A 23,272-nucleotide genomic window follows, 5' to 3' on the forward strand; every position below is an offset into this window, starting at 1 on the left:
AAGATTTTTGCAGTAGAATACTAATATTCCTCTGCTACAGAGTGCATTAAGCCATGTGCGTTAAGGTGATTCCTCTGATCAGGGTAACCAGAGCAAAAGAGACTATTCATCCAAAATGCAAACTGCGAATTTAAACCCCTTGAATAATAATCTCAGAACCTTATAATAGCAGCGAAATGTATAAAAAGACACCATAACAATCCCATCAAACATTCAGAGAGACGGCTTGGGTTTTCTTGACTTCCCATTTTGCCCTTCTTGGTGGTCTTCCGTCCAGAGATGGAACTAATATAGTCTGATCTCTACGTGTATAAACTAACATTTTAAAAGATCAGAATTACGATGTGTATAAAAATCAAGAGCGGGTTGACTTACAGCTTTTAACGTGAGCCGTTGACACAACACAGCCTTTCAGGGCTGTTATTGGAGCCAGGCAACGCCCACCATGGGTAGCGCTACCAGATGCCCCCTTCAAACTCATAGCAGTCACCCGCGGCCACCCGCATGACTAGAGTTCGGCAGAGCAGAATCACGTCCCTCGCTTTCGGACGCTGCTGGACGACGTCATCCGCGCAGCCCCGCGAGCTGTATGGCTGCATTGTGACCTCCGCGACTGCAGGGCCGCTGTCGGGCGGGATGCAGCCTCTGCCACCGGATGCTGCGTAGCTGTGCGCGGCCTGCCTTGGCGGTATCGCTGGCTTCAGTTTGCGGTGTGGAGGAGGGTGGTTGTCTTCGCCGCTGCAGCAAAGGCGTCGGGGGCCAGAGGAGCAGACGCCCGCGCCGCACCATGCCCACCGTGGAGGAGCTGTACCGTAATTACGGCATCCTAGCCGACGCTAAGGAGACCGCCGCCGAGGTGGGGCGCGACGGGGTTTGCCCGCGGGGCTTCGGGCTCTGGGCCTAGCGGTTCGGCAGGGCCCAGACGGTCTCGAAAGCGTCCCCTTGGCCGCCGAGTCGTAAGCGGCGCGAAGGAGCCCGTAGACCGACCGAAGTCGCCGGGGGGGTTCCATCCCTCTCTCCCTCTTAGCTCGTTTTGTTTCCCCCAATCCAGATTTCATTGCCTTACTGCCAGTTTACGAAGGCGAGTGCCCTTGGAGGCTTATTCCTAAGGGGCGCGTGTGGAGATTGCTGCTGCTGTTTCTCCCGCGCTCGCCAGTTGTGCCAGGTGGATAGGATTCAACTTAAAAAAGAACAGAGTAGCAGACGCTGCCAGGGTTTGCATAAACAATCATTGGCCTGCCCTAAAATCCTCTTCCCCCTTCTCGCTTGGTTAGATTTTGCGAGCATCTATATCTGTCTAAAAATACCCTATGGCGGACTCCAGACCTAAAACGAAGTGGTAGGCTTCTGGAGTGTTACCATATCAGTCTGCAACTGGAAGATTTTGTAAACGGGGTAACGGAATCCTATGAAAATTGACATAAAAGTGTCCCTTTAAATTCTGTGGAGTTTTCTCTAGGATGTGGTTTGATTTGATCCTTTGTAACTGCTGGGAAGGAGCAGTGTCTTGTTAGCCCTGATCATTTCATTACAGGATTTATACAGACATTATACAAATGTTATACATACAGGCTTTTTCCTAGGATATTGTCACCTGTGCAATAGTAAGACCTCCAAGTTTCAGCCACTTGCATTTACTTTTCTTTCTGTTAATTAAGAAAGGGTGGAGAATGGAGTGCTTTTTTGTTGCACTGGACAATGTAAAATGTTAAATTTTTAAACAGTCTGTAGAGTTTTTCAAACAAAACCTGGTCCAAGGACACAAACCAAATTCTACTTCCAACAAAGTGTTCGTGGTTTTCTTTGAAAACATTTCTTAAAATATATTGGGATATGATGGTAAGATGTCATGTAAAAAAAAATCAAGTGTGTCTCAAATATTCAAGATCCCTTTTCTGCTTGGCAGCTTCTTGTGCCTTTAGGCTACCTATCATTCTATAAAACATCAAGTGTGTTTTTTTTCCCCTTCAGCTTGCCATTATCCCTTTTGGCACTGCAATTGGGGAAGCCTTTTTTTAATTTACAATTTCTGGAGAAAAGGGCTAGACAGTTACAGCAAAAAAAATGTTACAGTGGATCTAATATAGTACTCTTTAAGGAGTCACAGACACACTGTTCTAACTTACATGATTATGTAGTTTATATTACACAAACGTTTTCTATGTTAGATATGCCTCATAGAATATAACAGAAGTCCCTTTTGTCTGTATTTCATTTCAGTCTTATACTGAAGTTTTCAGCAGATTAGAAAAGAAAACTATCCAAGTAGTGCATTTATATGGTAAGAAGACTAGATTCCCCCTCTCCCCCCCCCCCCCCCGCACCTTTAAAATGAGTTGGCCATTTTAGTTTTGCTGAAAGTATAGTAACTATGTGTTTTATGTAATCTTCCCTTTTGGGGAGAGATGCATTCTTAAATTTACAGGTAAATACAGTATAATTGGTTTTAAAAAACATAGAACCTATTAAGTAGGGAAAATATGATTAGGCAAACACATCACAACTGTTGGCATCTCCTTAATTAAGGCAACACGATCCAAGGAGGAGATGAAATTGCTTTAAGGACTTGCCAGTAAGTGCAGCATGAATTTCCATGTGTATGCTGAATCACCTTTGCATTTGGATAACTACAGCCCTAGTCCTTTATCAGATTAAGCTTGGTACCCAAAAGCCAAAACAAATAAGGTATTGGAACAGCTATAAAAGGTGCTTACCCTCATGAACTTCAAAAGAAAGGCCATTCTTTACTGTAAAAAGGCAGCAGAACTTTTCTGGTTGCTTGTATGGCTTAGGGAAGATGATAAAAACAGTGCTTGTGAAAGATCAGAGTAAATTGCTGTCATCTGTACATTATTCATTATTTCATAGGCTAATGCTGTAAGTCATGTTAAGCACACTATTCCAGATGCTGGAGAGGGAGCTAGCATGTTACAGTTTTTGAGTACAATCTGTCAAAACTATGTGTCGCAGTAGAACACTCTAACATTGTTCGTTATAAAATTTGATACTTTTGAAGTAGTATCATGTCTCTGCTGAATGTTTAATCAGAAATGGTGGGATACTCTATAAATTGTTATAATTTGCTTATTATGAGAAACTAATTTCCAGGCAAATCGTAACTGTTTTTTAATTTTTCATTACCTACGTAGAAAGCTCTGCATTCTTAGAATTCTGTCTTCTTTTCTAGCACAAAGATGCTTATCAGGTTATCTTGGATGGTGTCAAAGGAGGTGCTAAGGAAAAGAGATTAGCAGCACAATTTATTCCAAAGTTCTTCAAACATTTCCCTGAGTTGGCAGATTCTGCTATAAATGCCCAGTTGGATCTTTGTGAGGATGAAGATGTTTCAGTAAGTGCCTTTTTCTTTACAAAAAGGGAAGATGCTGTTGGGATGTGCATTGATGCAGTAATTGAAAATCACACCAACAATTCATTTTATGTGGCGGTTTTGCCCATTCTCCTCATCCAGTTGCATAATCTGTTTTTGTTATAGTGTAGTTGCACAGTCCATTGAGATTGTTAACAGTAGTCCATAACCTGTATTATTATTTCTTCTATTCTTGCACAATTAAAATACATAGAACAGTTGCAGAATTACATGGTAAATCTTCTAATAGCATAACATGCCAGCTTTGATTCAGTGAAATCCTAAGTACTGCTTATGCTGGATTTTATATTTTGTATTGTGATAATCCTGATGCTGAATCATCTGTATGATATATTTGAATATATTTATCCAACTGGTGAATGTGTCTCTCTCTTGTTTATAGATCCGGCGCCAAGCAATCAAAGAGTTACCTCAGTTTGCTATGGGTGATAACCTTCCTAGAGTGGCAGACATACTTACCCAGCTCCTGCAATCAGGTAGGAAAGATCATTATATTAGTTTTAGTCAAAGATGAGGTTAAATAGTTATTCCACAGCTTTGTGGCTTCAGCTTTCTTACTGTTTTCTTATAAGAAGTTGTACTACTATGTTTCTGAAGAATTTATCTTCTTCCCTTTATTCCGGTTATCTCATCATATTCATAAATATTGTATTTTCCTACTGAAAATAACGGTGTGTATGGGGGATGTTGTGATCTAAAATATTGGTGCTGATTTTGAGTCTTTGTTAGCACTGCTGTTCTACATAATACAGGAGAAACTTTTGGGTAGAAGACACTATTTGCAGCTTCAAATTCTGTCTTAGGTGTTACCTATGTAATCTGTGTGGTTACTAAGAGTCGACACCAACCTGATGGCATATAATCAGTCACACTTGTTGGAAAATAGTGCTTTAGACACTGTTAAAGTGCACCACAAAAGCTAAAATGTGGCATTGATGTCTGTCTACTTTTTAAATACTGACACCTATATGTTCTATTTTATGTATGTTTCTTGTGCCAAATGAATGTTTCTCTGTTATTGTTCTAATTGCTGTCATATACTTAAATACTTGGTGTATTTCTATGCATACAAATTTATTGTAGGAAAGCAAAAGTTTTTTAGCTGGAATCAGTTTTCACTTAATTTTGTATTTGCACTGTCTTGGTTTCTGGTTTCTTTGTAAGGGCTTTGTCTGGAATTACAAGAATTTTTGTATTTCCTAATTTCCAGTATTTGGCACTTTTTAACTTAAAAGGATTTCTGATCCTTTGTTTTCTTGCCTTTTTTTTAGACGATTCTGCAGAATTCAACTTAGTTAACAATGCTTTGCTTAGTATATTTAAGATGGATGCTAAAGGTAAAGAATGCAGTTTTATGCTAAAGTATTTTATCACGTTAATGTTATCTGTGTTGAATATTTTGAAATAAAATATTGAGTATATTCTGCCTCATACAATAGAATAGTTGTCATAGTAATCAGAATAAAAACATGTTATGGTAACAATAACAAAATCATTTGTAAAGATAGCAAGAATTCAGTGCTTACTACTATGATAGCTATTTAGAAATATAATACAGATCAGTTAGAACGTTTTTGATTATTTTTGCTTCTTTAAAAAACCATCTTAAAGCTATGTTTTCCATATTATATTACTGGAAAATAATGGATTGCATCCAATGGGTGTCTCTCAGCATTATTTATTTAAAATATTTGTATGGCTGCCCAACTCAACCAAGGGGACTTTGGGCTGCTTACAAGAAAATTTGACAAAAGTATTCTTTTTCCCCCTTATTCCCCTTTTAGGATCTGCTGAGCAGACTTAGGATAAGAGGGAAAGGGGGCAGGGGGGCAGTTAAAAAGGGGAGGATTGCAAGGAGAGAATTTACATAAGCAAGTGCCCTCATATACTGTTGGATGTAGTCTTAAATATCTAACAAAAAATAATCTGTTCCTTTCAGTTATAAACAAGTGAACATGTGTCCTTTGTCACTGTTTTAGGAACACTGGGTGGTTTGTTCAGTCAAATCCTTCAGGGAGAGGATATTGTGCGAGAAAGAGCCATCAAATTCCTCTCTACAAAACTCAAGACACTGCCTGAAGAGGTGTTAACAAAAGAAGTAGAGGAGCTCATACTGACAGAATCAAAGAAGGTGAATATATTAATCTGGTTAAATGATTACAGGGACTTTTATAAACAGCATGAGGAGCTACACTGTATTATGAGTAGAAAATAATTAAATTATTAACTGCAGTCATTCTCAAAAACTAGTTGGTGATAATACTGATACCTTGGCATTGGTAAATAGATGTAACACACATTGTGTGATTTTAAAAAAAATGTTGGATACAATCCATCAGATGAACAGATTTTTACTAATGGAATAAGCTTTCCCTTCTTTTGGTTTCACCTTGCAGTTTCCATTTGAAGTTCCATTGTTGCAGGATGGCATAATACAACTTAATTAAGCTTCTGTTGAGTTTTTACCACATCAAAGATGACATTGTATGCTGTTATCTAAAATTAACGTCCAGCTTTGTCAAAATAAGACATGACAAGTTTTTCTTACTCATATAAAGGACTTGTTCCCAGAGACAGAGTTGCATGACTACTCGCTTTTATATTTTTCAGGAAAAAAAGTACCCATTGTTTCTGATGTTGTGCAAAATATTTCAATTTCATTTTCCCCATTTTGTTGTTGACCTTGCCGGAAAACTTCTTACTGTAGCAGAAGTATTCAGAGCCAAAACAAGACCATTTTGAGGTCAAAACACTTCCAATAAGGTGAAAATAACCTTTTTCAAGCTCTTAAGGTTTAGAATTCAAAATTGTTGGCACAACCCAGATTGTTATTCTAAGTCTGTACAGCATTAGTTCTCATCTTAAGGTTACTGCAGATTTTACACTGGGACATTGATTGTGTCAATATTTTTTTCTTTTTCTATTTTCTTTATTTATTTTTCAAATTTCTATTACTGTCCATCTCCCCCAAAAAGGGGGACTCTGGGCGGTTTACAATAAAATGATCCTATTTTGCTTAACATCCATTCTGAAAAAGAATTTCCTGGATTTGTTCATTACTTTTGTAAGGGGTTTAAGCTCTCATAGGAACATACATTCTTGTATCTTAATTTATGTGAGATTATACAGATAGAAGTCTTTGTAATACTAACACATTTTCTTCACTTTGACTTGATGCACTGTTAGGTTCAGTTGACTCCCATGATCATTAGCCTTTCATTGGGGGAAAGGCTGTTTTAGTTGATCCTAATAAGAATACTATTACTATAGGTTAATAGTACCATTAAACAGTTAGCCCTGTATAACAGTAGAATTACCTGCCTGAAGGTAAGAACCCTGCTTGTACACAGTATCTTTTGCAAAGTGCTTTCTCACGTTCTAATCATACTGGTATTACCTGTAATCAGTCTAATCAGGGATTCAGTATGATATAGCAAATAAGAGTGCTGGATTTGAACATAGGTGATCAAAATTCAAATATTTGCTTGGTTACTGGCTGGTCTTGGAAGAAATTAACATATTATGCATGGGCATTCTTAGGCTAAATGAGTAGAGATTTAAATAGTGTGTACATTGCAAGCAATTAAAAAAATCAATTATTGTTTGTAAGGAAAAGGAATATGCAAAATCTCCCCCCCAAGTGCACTATAATTTTGTATTCTTTATTTTCTCCTTCCTTGCATTTCTTCAGGTGCTTGAGGATGTGACAGGTGAGGAGTTTGTCTTATTCATGAAGATACTATCTGGCTTAAAAAGCCTCCAGACAGTAAGTGGGAGGCAACAGCTAGTTGAACTAGTGGCTGAACAGGCTGATCTTGAGCAAACCTTCAATCCATCGGACCCTGATTGTGTGGACAGACTCTTGCAGTGCACTCGCCAAGCAGTTCCACTGTTTTCTGTAAGTATTCGTGTTAAAGAATGTTGTGACTTTCATGCCAACTCAAAAAAACAAACTGGCTGGGTTGGAGTGAATACAAGTAGTCCCCACTTAATGACCACTCGTTCAGTGGCCATTTGAAGTTACGATGACACTGAACAAGGAGACTTATGTCTGGTCCTCATAGTTGCGGCCATCATAGCATCCCTGCAGTCACAGGATCGTGATTAGGGCACTTGGCAACCAGCTCGCACTTAAGACAGTTGCAGCATTCCACAGTCACTTGATTGCCATTTGTGAACTTCACTGCCAGTTCCCACCAAGCAAAGTCAATGAGGAAGCCGGCAGGTCACAAATGGCGATCACGTGATGTTGCACATAACGATTGTGCGGGATTAGCTTAACAACAGCAACCGCAATTGCTGTTGTAAATCAGTGCAGTCACATGATGTCGCACTTTACAACCACGTTGCTTAGCAACAGGTACCTGTCCCAATTACCATTATTAATCGAGGACTACCTGTGTTCTATAATGCAGGCCATGGTTTTGTATTTCTGGCACATGCATTTATTTTGAAAATCATTTGTATCCTGTTTTTTAATTGTCTTGCTCTCTACCACCAAAGCAGAGGCACCCAAAGGGGCTAACAGTAGAACAAAATAAAAACTGCATTAACTAAGTATCCATCTCTGTGAAGGGTACATGGGCCACAAGGTAGACCTTCTCTGTGATTGCTCCAACATTATAGAACTTGCTTTTCCCAAAGATAATGCTGGCCCATTCACTTTTGAATCTGAGAAAGCCCTGAAGAGGTCTTTTTAGGTGGGCATTTCAATATGAACTGGTGGTAACTGGGCAGCTGTTTGTAGACTATGTTAGTCTAAAGTGTTGAGTTTTACTGTAAACCATTATTTTATGTTTTATTGTAAACTGCCTAGAGTTGATCGATTTGAATGGTGTAAAAATTGCGTAAATAAATAACATTAAGTGAAAAATATAATCAGCAAGCAAGAATAAAAGATTTAAACCAGATTAAGATTTAAGTAGAATGAATAACCTGTAACGGTTTACCTAATGTTTGTAAGAGTAAATCTGTTGTTAGCATTTATTTAGCTCTGTAGTTCCTTTTGCTAAACTAGTCCTAAAAAGTTCATATAACGTAATTTTTATATAACTTCTGGCACGTCCATGAGATATTTGTAATTATCTTCTCCTCTTTTGTGGCTACAGAACAACTTAAATATTGTTTTTCTGTTATATTGTAGCAGCTCTGCCAGATGAATAATGCTGGTTTTACTGCATTCTCATCAGAAATGCTAAATGTGCAGCCATTACATCTATTCTTATAAATATTTTCCAGAGAGAGAGTCATGTTGATAGTGTTGCAGAAAAGAATAACACTTTTAACATTAAACATTTGAATATTACTCATTTTTGGAATATGCTTGCCCTTATTACTATGCTTCCTCTTATTACTCATACAGTATTAGGATGCATTTTATTAACTGTACCTGAAATAAAATTTAATTTATTCTACAGGATCTTCATTAAAAATAGTTTCAATTAAATTCCTTATAGCTTTATGATATTTGCAGCATGGAACAGCTAAAAGGGAATTGATACTTTTTTTCTTTTGCAAGTTCATCTTTGAACTTCAAAATATCTTACTCCTTGTAGTTCTTCTACATCTTCCTTGAATTTTGATTAATATACTTCTATTATTCAGTTTTACAGATGAGAATGAATGAAATGTCAGCCAACTCTTCATACCCTTCAAAATACCAATTTGCTTGAGTATGAATAAGTAGTTTACTTGGGGGGAATTTGGGCCTTGATGGGTGGTTACGTGCAGTAGTGCTACATTTATTGTGCATAAGTGAGTCTCCAAAAATTTTGAAGTTGTTCAGTCATCTAGAAAAATAAGGCCTGGCTTATCTGGTAACATGAGAATTGTAACAGCCATATTGATACATTTTTTTCCAGTACTAACTGCTACTAATCTTGCAGTAGTAATTGCTGTTCTGACTTTCCACAGAAAAATGTTCACTCTACAAGATTTGTCACTTATTTCTGTGAGCATGTGCTGCCAAATTTGAGTTCTCTGACCACTCCAGTTGAAGGCCTTGATATCCAATTAGAGGTGAGCTAATCTGAATATATAGAATATATAGCTAGAATTACAGTTATCCAGGGTATACAGTGTCAAATGAAGAAATGTATTGCTAGTACTGACGGGTGCTTCTAAAGTTTTATTCTCAAATTCTTTCCTGTAATTATATAGAATTCCCTTTTATTTTGCACACTGCAGTGTAAGATGAGAAAAAGTAAATCACTCCTTGCCTGGAGTTTTCAATCTAGAAGAATACGTAATCTAATTTAAGGTATATTGCATTCAGCCAAACAGGCATAATCTTTTTTACAAATAAGTGTTTTTATCATTTTGACCTATCTAATTTATGTCATAATCAAGTGAGCAAGATTTGATTTGATTTGTTTTTCAGATCTACTTATGTTTAACACTGTCATAGTACGGAGTTGTAAATCTTCCATTTTCTAAAGATAGAATTTGTCTTTTTCAGGTACTAAAACTGCTCGCAGAGATGAGTTCCTTTTGTGGGGACATGGAAAAGCTAGAATCAAATCTAAAGAAACTTTTTGATAAGTTACTGGTAAGAGTATTCATAATTTTAGGGACGTTGTAAAAGTTCGTAATTAGAGTTAAATCTCTGATTGAGTATATAAGCATTTCAGGAATCAAATAGTTCTTAGGGTACTAACTAGACAATTAATTTTAAAGTGTGTTTGTGTGTCATAATAGCTAACTGCTTTAGTGGACTAGTTAATACATTTACTATAAAGCATATGTAGCATAAGTTGAGCATTCTGCTTTCAGTTCTCTGTGATAGCCCAGCACCTAAAAAGTAAATGTTTGGTAGCTTGGAGGGGTTAAAAGGAAAGGCTTGCTTACTTTTTATATTAAAGGGCAGTGGTCCATGTACTGTGGTGACACATGGTGGCCAAATTATTGATTCTCCTAGACTCTTCTACTATAGGGTCAGAATTTTAAATGCCCTTAAATAAATTCTAGATGTATTTTTGTTGTTGTAGAAAGAGCAAGAAATGAGGATTAAAAGAATTTTCAGAAGTACAGTGGAAAACTGCAGATGAAATATAAAAGAAAGAATTGAAAACCTCTCCTCCTTAGACAAAGTAGGGAATAGACTAGTAGGAAAAATGCTTACAGTTATTTCACAAGGATGATGGAATGAAATTCTTTATTACTGTAGCAATCCTATTTGTAGATTCTTGTTTAAAAGAAAATTCAAATTGGATTCCAGTGTCATTCTCCTGACAAATGCTGTTCTCCCAGTGGGAAAGATTCATCATGCCTTTGTGTACCCCAGAATCTGCTTTTTGGAGTTAGAGGGCTCCTTGGAATAGATCTGTTTTGTGCACCTGGGTGGATGGATGGAGGAAAACAACAGGAAGCTCACTTGACAAATGGAAGTATTTTCAGATGATGTTGGAAAGAGCTCATAGTACATAATTTCTAATAATTGGAAATACAGCATGAGAAATATTAGCTGAAAATAAATGCTATATAATGTGCTTTTTTGCTTCTCAGGAGTACATGCCACTCCCTCCAGAAGAAGCAGAGAATGGGGAGAATGCAGGCAATGAAGAGCCTAAACTGCAATTCAGCTATGTGGAATGCTTGTTATATAGCTTTCATCAACTGGGACGAAAACTTCCAGACTTCCTAACAGCAAAGTTGAATACAGATAAAGTGAAAGACTTTAAAATCAGGTAGTACTATGCAGGCTTTATTAGAATGACAATAATGTGTCCCTGTTAGAAATATGGAATAGAATATTATCTTTCTGTGCTGCAGACAAGTTATTATAAATATTCATAAAAGAATGGTCAAAGTATTTTATGGAAGGGAAGGGTGGAAAGAAAAAAGTTTTCTGGGCCACAATAGGTGTATAGCCCAGAATTACAATTACAATTTAAGATATAATTGGTTTAACAGTGTCTTCCAAAGAAGCAGCCCTGTGATTTTACCTGTGAAGAAACGCTATTGAGTTCTGAGAGAAAATGCATATGATCGTAGTGTTAATTTTAGGATTATTCCAGTAGTTTTTTCTCCTATGTAAGTTTGAGTATTGATTTCAATTATCTCAAAGCTAATTATCACAATTTTAGGTTCAACTTCCTAAACAACACAACTGCTACTAGTACTTGGGTTCTAAACAATACAAATGAAATATAATTTCTTGTTATGAAACAAAATACATTTGTTCTATTTCACATTCACTGATCAAGCCAAAGGGATATCCAATAGATTTACTACAAAGTATTGGCTGCATGTTCATGTCCTACAGCATATTAAGTCAAAGTTGAACTACAGCATTCTGGAATAATGCATGAGGGCTTTCTTTGACAGAATTTTTTTACGAAGTTCTTAAATCTAGTGCTGCTTTTATTAACAGCAGCCAAAATGAATGTAATAGACATATGGTGGACTTTCTGACATTTGATCTTAGCCTATTTGATCTTAGCCTTTGTCTCTACATAAAGGAATTGTAGCCTGAAGATGAAGATAAGATGTCAGAGTTGTTGTTGGAAAGAATTTTTGTAGGTTTCTCAATGACGCAGTAATCTTTCTGGAATGCTGGGAATGCTGCTGTGGTCCCAGCACCCTTAGAATACCATTACTGTCTTAGTGACCCTTTTGCTTTCACGTTGTGAATTTCATAGTATAAGTTGTGAATGTAATAATATGATAATTTATGGGAAAAGCAGGAAGAAAAATCTATGGGTTTGCCTCACCATGGATATAAAAGGCACTTGCACATCCATACTGGTAGTAATGACAATCAACCATTTCATTTGGTTTATTTTTGTTTTCAGTAAATATTCTTATTTAGCTGAGTGAGAGATGGAGAGTTGACTTTTGCCAAGTGATAGACTAAGAACGATGTTCAGCTGTGTAAAGTCTGGAGGTTTGTGATTTCCTTCCAAGTCCTAATCAGAGGAGCCTGATGGCTAATTCCAGGAGTGTACTAGACAAGGAGAAAGTTTACAGAATACTTTGCCCAAGTTCCCATGAACTGCAGCCATCTTGGTTGCCCATTCAGTATGCAGCAAAGCTTGAGAATTTCAGAATTAATGCTAAGATACTTTGAGGGTAAAATAGTAAGTGGTTGCAGTATTATATCATTTGGTAAAATGCTACTTTTAAACAGCTACTTCTATTATTGAAAAGCATTGAACTATAATAAAACTTTTTCATCTAAAAAGTTGCACACATTTACTAGTACAAATTTGATGTTCAGACGTTTTTCTGACAGACAATATCGGTTTCTTTTTAGGTGGTCACCTTTTTTTATTCTTTCCTAAGATTAAGAAGGATGTTGGTTTTACTATATAGTGCTGCACAGTTTTATATTAAACGATTCTCTTTTCTAGATTACAGTATTTTGCTAGAGGACTTCAGGTTTACATCCGACAACTTCGTTTGGCCCTCCAAGGCAAAACAGGAGAAGCATTAAAGACAGAAGAGGTAAGTAGCCATCTGAAAACTTTGACCTTAAGTGAGTTTACTTAAAAGGCTGTTTTCATGTGACAGTGCAATGTAAGACCTGTACAAATAGGAAGTGGCTCCAACCAATATTCACTCTTTCCAGCACCCTCTCAACCAGGAAAAAACTATCACTTATGTTTACTTCGAAGTTCCTGAGTTCCTTGTTGTTTCATCTAGATCAGGGATTGCAATTTGTAAGCTCATAACATCATCTTCATTACAATATAATGATATGATGTATACACCTAATGAGTGTGACTTGGTTCAAAACATTAGTGTGTGAATTTTTCTGTTTCCCCAAGTATTCTAAAATTCCCTAAGTGTTAGAGAATCTCCAGAATAATAAGATGTATTATAGAGTCTGTCCAGGAACACTGATGAAAAATCAGGACCCTGTCATTCACTGAGAAAAGCACAACTGAACTGTGAGTTGAACAGAACAGGGTTCTCCAAGTTAGGTACTCTCACAGACAGGAGGGAGGGAGTTTTGCTGATAGCATCTGTGGAGGACCTTTCAGAGCACACCAGTACGTTGTTTACTTGGTTTTATCACTTCAAGAAATTGGAAAAAACCTACTATAAAGGTTGTAAGTAGCAAGTTTCTCGGCACAGTGATTCTTTGCAGAAGTTAGATAACCATAACATAATTGTATATTAGTTGCATATTAACATAGTTCGTCAGGCTTCTGTAAACATGAACATTTCCAGCTAGAATAAAGAGCAATATTTCTACTGGGAAATAATTAACCAGTACCCTCAGTGCCAAAAATTGAACTAGGGAAAATGGCAGAGGGTATTTCAGCATTAAATCATGTAGGTGTAGCACTTAATAAATAGTCCATATTCTCTTTTTTGCAGAACAAAATTAAAGTGGTTGCACTGAAAATAACAAACAATATCAACGTCTTAATTAAGGTAAGTGTTTACATACAGGATAAAAACATCAACAAGTCTACTTTGTCACTATTTTCTTCTATTTGAGCAATACGCGAAGCCTGTGTCAAATGTATGTGTCTTTGAAAACAGCCTAAGGAGAAAATGAGATTCTGTTACCTTCTTTTGAGAATGAAACATTTTCATCATTCTGAGATGTATGAGACATTCAGAAGTCAAATGTGCTTGTTTTTAAAATGAGATTTTTCTAGGAAATGTTTTTCATAATCCAAGAAATTTGATTTCAGGAAACTTAAAACAGACTTCTTCCCGTTTTGCCTCTAGGATCTTTTCCACATTCCTCCTTCATATAAAAGCACAGTTACACTCTCCTGGAAACCTGTACAGAAGTCTGAAGTTGGGTAAGATAACAGTGAATGATAATAAGTCCCTATCTTTTCTACAGTCCAGGGAACCTTATTGTCTTTAATTATGCTTTTGATATGCAGAGATAAGGACTTAGCAAAATATGGTGAAATGAACTAATGTTTGTGCAAGATTTAAAACTCCATGTTCAGACCATGGGAGTATAAATGTGTTGGTCTAACATAAGGGTGACAACTTGTAAATACAACATTCCAACCTGATAGGGGGTGACAGGAGGTGTTCTGTGTCTTGATGATGTTGCTGGGTAGGAACAAAAGTGTTCAGCCTTTTTAGGGGGTGGTTTGGGAGTTATGGGAGATGGAGATCTGTAGGAGGCAAATTCATCTATTCCCATATTTAAGCTCCTAAAAAAGATCCCCCAAATGGTCAAATCATGCCTTCAGATTTTGGTCCATTTTTCAAGGGCTTCAGTGGAAACAGTTTGTCTCCCAAAGGCCTCCTGTTCCTATTCCCAGGCTTATTTTATAAGAAAGGAAAATCATGCCATTAAAATTCAGCTATTTTGCATCACAGGAGAAGCATTAATTATACACGAGCTGCCTTTTGCTTTAAAGCAAACATACAACTCTATTAATTTTGCACCTCTTTAAAATAATTTTCCACAGAGTACTATCATTGACATATTCCGAAACTGAACATTAGGAATCTTACATTAATCTTTGACTCTTGTCTTCTAATTATATTGGTATTGGCTTGTTTTTATGAAGGCAAAAACGGGCCAGTGAAGATACGTCTTCAGACTTGCCAGCAAAAAAGACCCAAGCTGGGCCCAAAAGAGATGCTAGGCAGATTTACAATCCACCCAGTGGGAAATACAGCAGTAACCTGGGCAATTTTTCATATGGTGAGTATTACAAGGTAATTCTACTGCAGTTCTGTCTTATGCATGAGCAGCCAGACCCTGTGTTTCGATTTTTTTTTCCCCTTTGTATCCTTTTCAGGATTATGTGTGTGTCTTCCTGTTTTTGAAGGTATCATCCTAACATTATTCCATTTTAAATGCTGAATGTCTAGGATAAGTTATTAGCATGTATCTGTATTATGTAATTTAGGAAATGATTCAACATCGTGGTATACTAGAAGATATTTTTCTGAATGAACGCTACTTATATTAGTATATAGGTGTATGCAAACCTGGTCAAACTGTGTATTTCAGTGAAATCCCTAAGTGAACAGATATTGACCCAACTTCTACACGATACAAAGTTAAACACAGGTTTCTGAAAATTTGAATGCACACTTCCTATTTATGTTCAGTTGTTTACTGAGTCAAAGAAAGAAAACAACGAATGGGCAGATGCAGACATTTGGGCACCCTTTCAATCAATACTTGTAACATCTCCTTTGGTAGGAAACATCAGCTACTATTTATTTGGGGTTCATTGAAATATACAATTTGACCAGATGTTCCTAAACTTTGCATGCAGCTGTGTGCTGGTTAGGATGTAAGTTTTTAGTGCAGTTTTTTTTGCTGTGCTGTTTTCCTTTTAATACTCTGTAAGTCAACTTAGGATATCTTAAAAATGTTTAAAGTTGAAAGCATATATTTGGAAGTTTTAGAATTAGGTCATTAAAAGAAAAATCATTTTTGTCTTTTTAACAGAGAAAATTGATGAGCAGTTTTCATGTCAATTAAATAACTATGTTTAGCTTTCAGGCGTCATTGCGATAATTTTTTCTTATATCAAACAGGTTGGCTGGATTCCAGAGTTTCTTAGATGTACATCAGCAGTTAGTCCTTCATCAGGACTTTCTCAGAGTTATAAATAATTGTCTGATTAGGAGGAGACAGTCTTGGAAAGTGGCATGCAAATATACTCTCAAAATGATGTCTTGGTTCTCTTTCCCTTAAATACCTGTAAATTAGTGGGAAGTAATGACTGTACATTATGGGTTTTTTTCCCCGTTTCTGCTTCAGAGAGGAAGGATAATTTGTGTAGCACATTTACGCATTTTTCTACAATTTTGTTAATTTATTTCATCCTGCTGTTACTGGTTTTAGTAGCGAGGGCTTCTGACAAATATTTGCACACACCCCCATGCCACTCACATTTATTTGGAGGGAGATCTCCAGGATTGGCTTCAACTGGAGCAGGTAACTCTAGGTAGACCTGGCAAGAAAACTGAACTTTGCACAGATTTTTTGGTGTGTGCTTACAACTTTTTCTTTTTTGAGGGAAGAGTGTATTACATTTAGGTTAGCTTCCTTTTGAGTAAATACAGTATAAGCAAGCCAGTTGGAATTTGCATTGTGGTTTTTTGGGTTTTTTTAGACAGATAAATCTCTCATATAAGTCCAATGATACTTCCAGTAGCCAACCTGTACCTCAGATTAATAGGTTAGGGAAATAAAAACTCATTTCCACTTTCCAAAATCTTGCCTTTGCAAATTTGTCACAGGTGACCAGGGAGGTAACTGTTACTTGAAGTAATCAGTAACTGTAACTTTTTCTAACACCTGGAAGTCACCTGAGTCACCTATACTGTACAATATGATAGCATGTATGTGGTATATGCAAGCATGAGTAATAATTATAATGTTAGGATAAATAGTAGAATATTTGATTTTGTATAGCAACTGCTCGTGTGCAAAAGGTAGAATGAAGTCATTTGTCCTGTTAAACGACAGCTGGAGTGAAAGACTTTACTCCACATAAACGTACTCATCTGAATACTTGGCGTTTTTACCCTTTCAGAAGGAGCAACTTTTGCTGCAAACTTCCAACTTCTGCCAAGTGGTTAAAAAAAAATACAGTAAGCCTTAGGTTTAATGGATCATTGGAAGGGATGTCTATTACTCCTGAATGTCCATTAAAACTGAAAACACAATTTGCATTTATATCATGATGTAATGGCACAATTTGTCATTTACATAATGACAACATTATGCACATACTGTCAATTGCATCGTGACATAAATGTCAGTTGGTGGAAATGAATTGTCTGAATTGGTCCGGATATAGTGGATTCATCCATTAGATTTGGACAAAGTCAGAATCGAAAACTTGACAATTGTATCCAAAATCTGTTACACTGCGGTCTGGTTAACCAAGGATTCAATGTATCAGCATTGCAGTCCCTATTCTTTTTTTTTTTATAAGAATTTTATTAAGTTTAAGCAAAGGTAAAAGCTACAGAAAAACAAAAAACTACAAAGAAAAAAAGCTATAAAAGTGTAGAAGCACAAGAGAAAATTTTCAAAATTACAAAAAGAGGTGACTTCTGACTTTTAACAGCAAGGATATAAAACTATTTTCCATAATCAATCCCTTACTCTATATTAAACCAAAATCACATTATTTCTATAAATCATTCCATTGGCACATTATAAAAATCACTAAATACAGTTGTTCCCTTCCCTTATATTAAAAGATAGATAGATAGATAGATAGATAGATAGATAGAGGGCTTATATTTATATATATTTTATAGATAGATAGATAGACAGACAGACGCACACGCACACACAAACCTAATCAACTTTCCCCCCAAAGATAACATTTATTTAATTATTTCCTTCCTATTTTCTATACATTCCTGTCTACTATAATAAAGATCAAACAAAAACATATAAATTGTCTGCCATTGTACTTGATAATACAACAATTTTAATAATCATATTAAACCCAAAAACGGTAGTGCGCCCAGTCACCCTCTACAGATGGTAGTGCTGGCCAGCGACAGCAAAGGCCCTGCATGTGATGGAAATGTGAATGCTCTGATGGTGCCTTGGACTAACGCAATTTGACCATGCCATGAACGATGACATCCAGTGACAACTGGGAGTCACACCAATCGTGGCAAAACTGTGGGAAGGAAGGCTTAGATGGTATGGACATGTCATATGTGGCAAAGAAGACTCGGCGAGAATAGCCATGCGTCTGGATCCTGGTGGCTGGTGGCCCCGTGATATACCCAAGAAACGGTGGATGGACCGCATTAAGGAGGACATGGAATGCGTGAACATCACCCCTGAAGATGCCTTGGATCGAGCCAAATGGAGACGGATATGCCAACAAGCGGACCCTGCCATAGTGCGGGAAAAACGCTAAGAAGAAGAATCATATTAAACCCAAAACCAAATAATATTTTTATATACTTTAGTAATCTTAATCCAAACAATTAAAGATAAATGAAATCAGCCAAACCCTAAAAGCAATCCAGATAAATATTCTTAAACCCTTATCCCACTTCAAAATAGACCAAAGCATTTACATGTCTCCACAATGCGCACAGAGCTTTTCTCTTTAAAAAATTGAACGGCCCAACTGGCCCCCTCAAAAACTCCAACTTCTCTTCAGGAGACCCCCCATACACAACAACCCCTTCTTTTCCATGGCATTCCATCAGAAGATCAATTTCACTTGTGGCTTGCAACTCGATCTTTCCTTTTAATTTCTTCAGCTTGACTATCCGATCTTCATCCAGCATTTCAACAGAAGCCCCGATCTCATCCTTAGAAGAGACATTTCTGTCACTGTTAAATTCCTCATTTTCATCCACGACATCCCCAGCCAGATGACACATTTTAGACCTCGTATTTTCCACAATGTCCTGAATCCCTTGCATAAAAACTTGGTAGGAATCAGAAATAATCTGTTTGAAATCTCAGAGAAAGTCTGTTTAAAACCCTCCATGTCTCAAGCAGTAGATTATGGTGTCCCCTTGAAGCTTAACCAGCAAAAGTTGAAGATATGAAAGAATTCCAGAATGTGTTTGCAGAAGTGAAAGTGAGATATGCAGACAGTTCCCTAGGGAAAGTAGAAGCAGAAAACCGAAAGTTCAAAACAGCTGATTCAACATGTAGGAAAATGCTAATATCTTCAAATTTAGTACAAAAATAATAACAGGGAGACAATTATTTACTCTCAGTCTTAATATTTGGATGGAAAACAAAGCCCAAAATTTAAAAAAATTAAAAAAATTAATCCCAGAAATAAATATAAGTACCAAGAGAACCCGCTTCTCACTGTAGAAAGCCTCTCTTAAGGTACGTGTACTTAAAAGAAATATAAGTTGGGTTATTTAGAAATGGGGTGGCCGGTCTTGGTGTCCCTTTAAGGCTACGGCGCGGCTTGGAAATGGTGATGTCCCAGCCTCCCAGCTGCTCTTACCAGTTGAATGTGAACACTGTTTGCAATCTTCTGGCTGCAAGCAGCCGTCTGCAGGACAGATGGGGTGATTCCAGGTGTTTTCCTTATCCAGAGAACATTCCTGGGCTTCAGGAAAAACCTTCCTGAACCCCAAAAAACTGCAGTGTTGTCAGTTCTGCCCGCTGAGTGTGCGGGCACAGCTGTTCAGTCTGCCATGTCCCCATCGGAAGTCCTGCAGTCCCTATTCTTAACTACATTTAAAGATACTCAACACAAAGATCCATATGTTTTTTTTTTTTTAAACTGTTCAGAAAACCCCTTGTAAAGAACTGCTGTTACTCTAAATTTCATCCAATGCTTTAAACACAATTATGGTCATTAGTTGATTTCCAGATATGGGAAATTATACTGTTTCAGATTTCGGAATCAAAGTTCAGCACTGGGTTTCAAATGGGATAGAAGCAGTCCAGTCTGAAGCAGAACAGGCTGGTGTTTTTTTAGATAGAAGCTGAACTGTTGAATTTCAATAACAATTAATACTGGGTAGGAATAACACAGTTTGCTAAATATTACAAAGTAAAGCTTCTTCACAGCATATTAAAAGTCAAAAATATATATTTAATTAAAAGATACTCCTTCAAGGATATGTTCATATTGTCACATTCCTTTAGGAATAACTGGTCAGAGCAGTTCTGATTCTTACTAACCTTACTAGACACTGCTGTGTTCCCCTTGTACAAGGTAGCCCTCAGTTAACAATCATAATTGGGACTGGGAACTCCATCACTAAGCGATGAAGTCATAAAGTGAAAAATCAGGTGACCCCACCAACTTATAATTGCAGTTCTAGTTGTGGTTGTTAAGCAAATCATGTGTGGTTGTTAAGCATGATGTCATGTGATCACAACTTCCTGCCAGTTTCCTCATTGACTTTGTTTGATGGAAGCCGGCAGTGAAGGTTGCAAATGGTGACCGCAAGGATGCTACAATGGCCGCAACTTTGAGGACCAGCCGTAAGTCTCCTCATTTAGCACCACTGTAACTTCGAACCATCTCTGAATGAGTGGTCACTAAGCAAAGACTCTCTGTATATGCCTACATGAAGGAATGTAAGAATGGGAAGTGTTCTTAGCACTTTTTATTTTGGATTAAATCAGATATTTTTAAAAGCAAAACCAACAATAACTGCTACACTATGTCAGTTTAAATGCACTGGGAGAAAACTTTTTATTTTCTTTGATTTCAGAGCACAGAGGTGGTTTCCGTGGTGGACGAGGAAGAGGATGGGGTGGACGTGGTAACCGTAGTCGTGGAAGAATCTACTGAAAGCATTTCCAAAGCCATTACTGTATGGCTAAAACATCTTTAAAGTTTGAAGGATTGCCTGTAGGGGGCTGCATTGTCTAAAAGACTGCCTTCTGCAAAAGACTGGTTTAAATGTTCTTACACCTTTGTATGTATGATCTACTTTTCTAATGGACTACAGACTCTCAGTGAAACGACAACTGTATTTTTGGATGTTTATCAGCTGGCATTTTAAGTTTGTGTTTGTTTTTAAAGCATCTTCAGGATTTATTCAGGAAAAAGCATGGGTGTTCAAGCTGAAGCTGCTTCCGTACAGATGTTACATTCATCTATAAATGTGGTTTATAATACAAAGTGGACTCAGTGTATAATAATAAAATACTAGATAATGGATGGAAATGTCGTAATTGAAATCAGTAGGAACTTCTCTTCAAACTGAATCATATTTCCACACTTGGGAAAGAATTATATTGCAAAAGAAAAAAAAGTATAAACTGCCAATAGTGGCATGGTTCGTTGACTGAATTCCTTGATTTTTAAAGTGTGCAGCATGGATGCAGAACAATCTACACTGTTATCTTACACCAATCCAATTATTTCTGGGGAAACGTGTTAATTTTAACACTACATCTTGCTCTTCTCCATATATGGTTATATAATGTATGTGTTGCAAATGGATTTTTTAAAGTTCTCTATAAATGTATCCCCATGCAGACACATTTTTGTGTCATAAAATTCCAATGAAAAATAATAAAATGCTAGAAAAGCATCCCAGGAAAAACTAATGTTCTGGCAGATATTAAGGTGGCTGACCAGTAACCTGACTCCTGTTAAACTTAAGATTTTTTTTTTTAGTCTTGAACAGCTATTTGTTTTTCAAATCAGTTAAATGGCTGCATTTTAAAGTAGGTGTGGCATTATATACTTAAAATTACAACAGTTTAGTTGCACTTTGGTTAAAAAAAACTTGCAAATGTCTTGGTAATTCTTACAAAAGGGAAATGTCCTTATTATGATAGGCATCTTCAAAACTTTATTTAAAAGACTATCAGATGCAATTTCTTCAGTGTTTGCCACTTAAACCATTTCTTCCTTGAGAATTTTTCAGTTTTGTTTTGGACTGAACATTGTAAGATGCAGATGTCAATACAGATGTCAGACAGGAGCAAAATATAGTAAAGATGATATGCCGAAGAAACATTGAAATCAGTTGAGCTACAACTGGATTTAAAGAACTGCAAATTCCTTCTCATCCCAGACCCAAGTCCTTTTTACAATTTTGGTAGGCATAACAAAACCAAATTTCTGTACATAGGTATTTCTGACAAGCTCCTAATGTGTATTAGCTGAAATTAGTTTGTAAAATGGACAGAGATGTATTTCTTGGTAACTACAGATTGTTTAGGTTCTGATGGCTGGTACGCCCTTTTCTGATATAGAGGTGTTGATGAGCAAAATGATTCAAGTTAAGGGTCTGCTCTACATTTGTTGTACTCATGTTGTAAGGAAGGTGATTTTAAAATTTCTAAGTTGGATTGCAGAAAAAGGATTCTAATTTGGAGGCATAATTTATGTCTCCAATTAAGCCATTGTCCTAAAAACTGACCAGTTCAAAATATAAATTAATACTGGATTAATAGATTTTAAAACACTTTGTTAATTCAGTACATTGCTTATTTAGACACTCCGTTTTCAAAAACCTAACCTTTAAGGAAGTTTAACCACTTTTGCTACATAGTTTTGGGAGGGGGCTCTGATGAGTAATAGGATGACCATATAGTTCTACTCAGAAATAATGTGCAGATTGTCAATTAGAAATAGCTCTCATTTTGTGTTAAAAATGCAGTGAATTATTTTGGAGACACCCTTTAACCGCTTTTTATTTGTAAAATTTCCTTTATGCTTTTGCAATAAATCCATTTTGTAATTTTGTTAGTGATTTGTGGCTGTTCATTTTTTTAATGATACCTTGATAAAACATGCAGAATTATGAAGCATTTGATCTCTGCATTTTCAGAATAGTATAAATATCAACAGGGTTGATAGGTAACCATATTTAAAATATAATTTATTCAGCAACAAGGGCATACCTGGGTGTTTCTGCTTTTGTTATTCTTGGTGTAATACGTTTCCCATGTCCTCATTCTGAATTAACCAGGAAAAACGGCACCTTAACAGCACTAGCAACTTTCGTGAATTTCCAATTGACAATGAAGCAACTAATTCATTTCCTTCTCGCACTCTACAGTTGACAAACCAATTAATACGTGCTTATGTAGCATGAATGGATGAATACTGCTTCAACTGGACTTCTGTGTCTGGTTCCTGTGGTTAACCGCTAATACAATAGGACATCGAAACAAAAGGACACGCTGAAAAGCATTTGTTTGAATTTAAACCTGATCAAAACCGATTAAAAACCGTGGACCGCAATAACCGGCCACCATACAAAGATAGAAGAAAAAAGCAACTCTCCGTTAACAAATGAAAAAGGGGACTTGGGCGGGCTTTCAGTTTCCAAAACACTCCCTCAGCGCTCTTTCAGGAGGCTGCCCACCGTGCAGTCCGAGAGGAGGCCGGCTCGCTCGCTGACCCAACAGTGACTGGGCGCTTTCTACCGCCGCAGGAAAGGGGCAGCGCGGGAGCAACCTCCCCTTCCCTCCGGGCACTAAAGGGGCGCGGCCCTCGCTCGACCGACGGC

The 23,272-nt window shown here is 37.0% G+C and overlaps 1 protein-coding gene across 2 annotated transcripts; it reads left to right on the plus strand.

The window, feature by feature from the left end:
* The first annotated feature begins 663 nt into the window (after positions 1-663).
* Positions 664-22,506, plus strand: API5 (apoptosis inhibitor 5). Of its 2 annotated transcripts, none has more exons than XM_063289631.1 (14): positions 664-856; positions 3,188-3,349; positions 3,771-3,864; positions 4,660-4,725; positions 5,368-5,519; positions 7,080-7,286; positions 9,302-9,406; positions 9,846-9,935; positions 10,892-11,073; positions 12,739-12,832; positions 13,712-13,768; positions 14,072-14,148; positions 14,881-15,017; positions 20,513-22,506. In XM_063289631.1, the coding sequence occupies exons 1-14, from the start codon at positions 788-790 to the stop codon at positions 20,590-20,592; spliced, it is 1,572 nt and encodes a 523-aa protein (XP_063145701.1). In that variant the 5' UTR covers positions 664-787; the 3' UTR covers positions 20,593-22,506. The 2 variants fall into 2 exon arrangements, with proteins under 2 accessions (XP_063145701.1, XP_063145702.1); XM_063289632.1 differs by lacking the exon at positions 664-856 and adding an exon at positions 2,262-2,281.
* Positions 22,507-23,272: the final 766 nt, after the last annotated feature.

This window comes from Candoia aspera, chromosome 1 (assembly GCF_035149785.1).
Source record: "Candoia aspera isolate rCanAsp1 chromosome 1, rCanAsp1.hap2, whole genome shotgun sequence".
In the NCBI taxonomy this organism is placed as follows: domain Eukaryota; kingdom Metazoa; phylum Chordata; class Lepidosauria; order Squamata; family Boidae; genus Candoia; species Candoia aspera.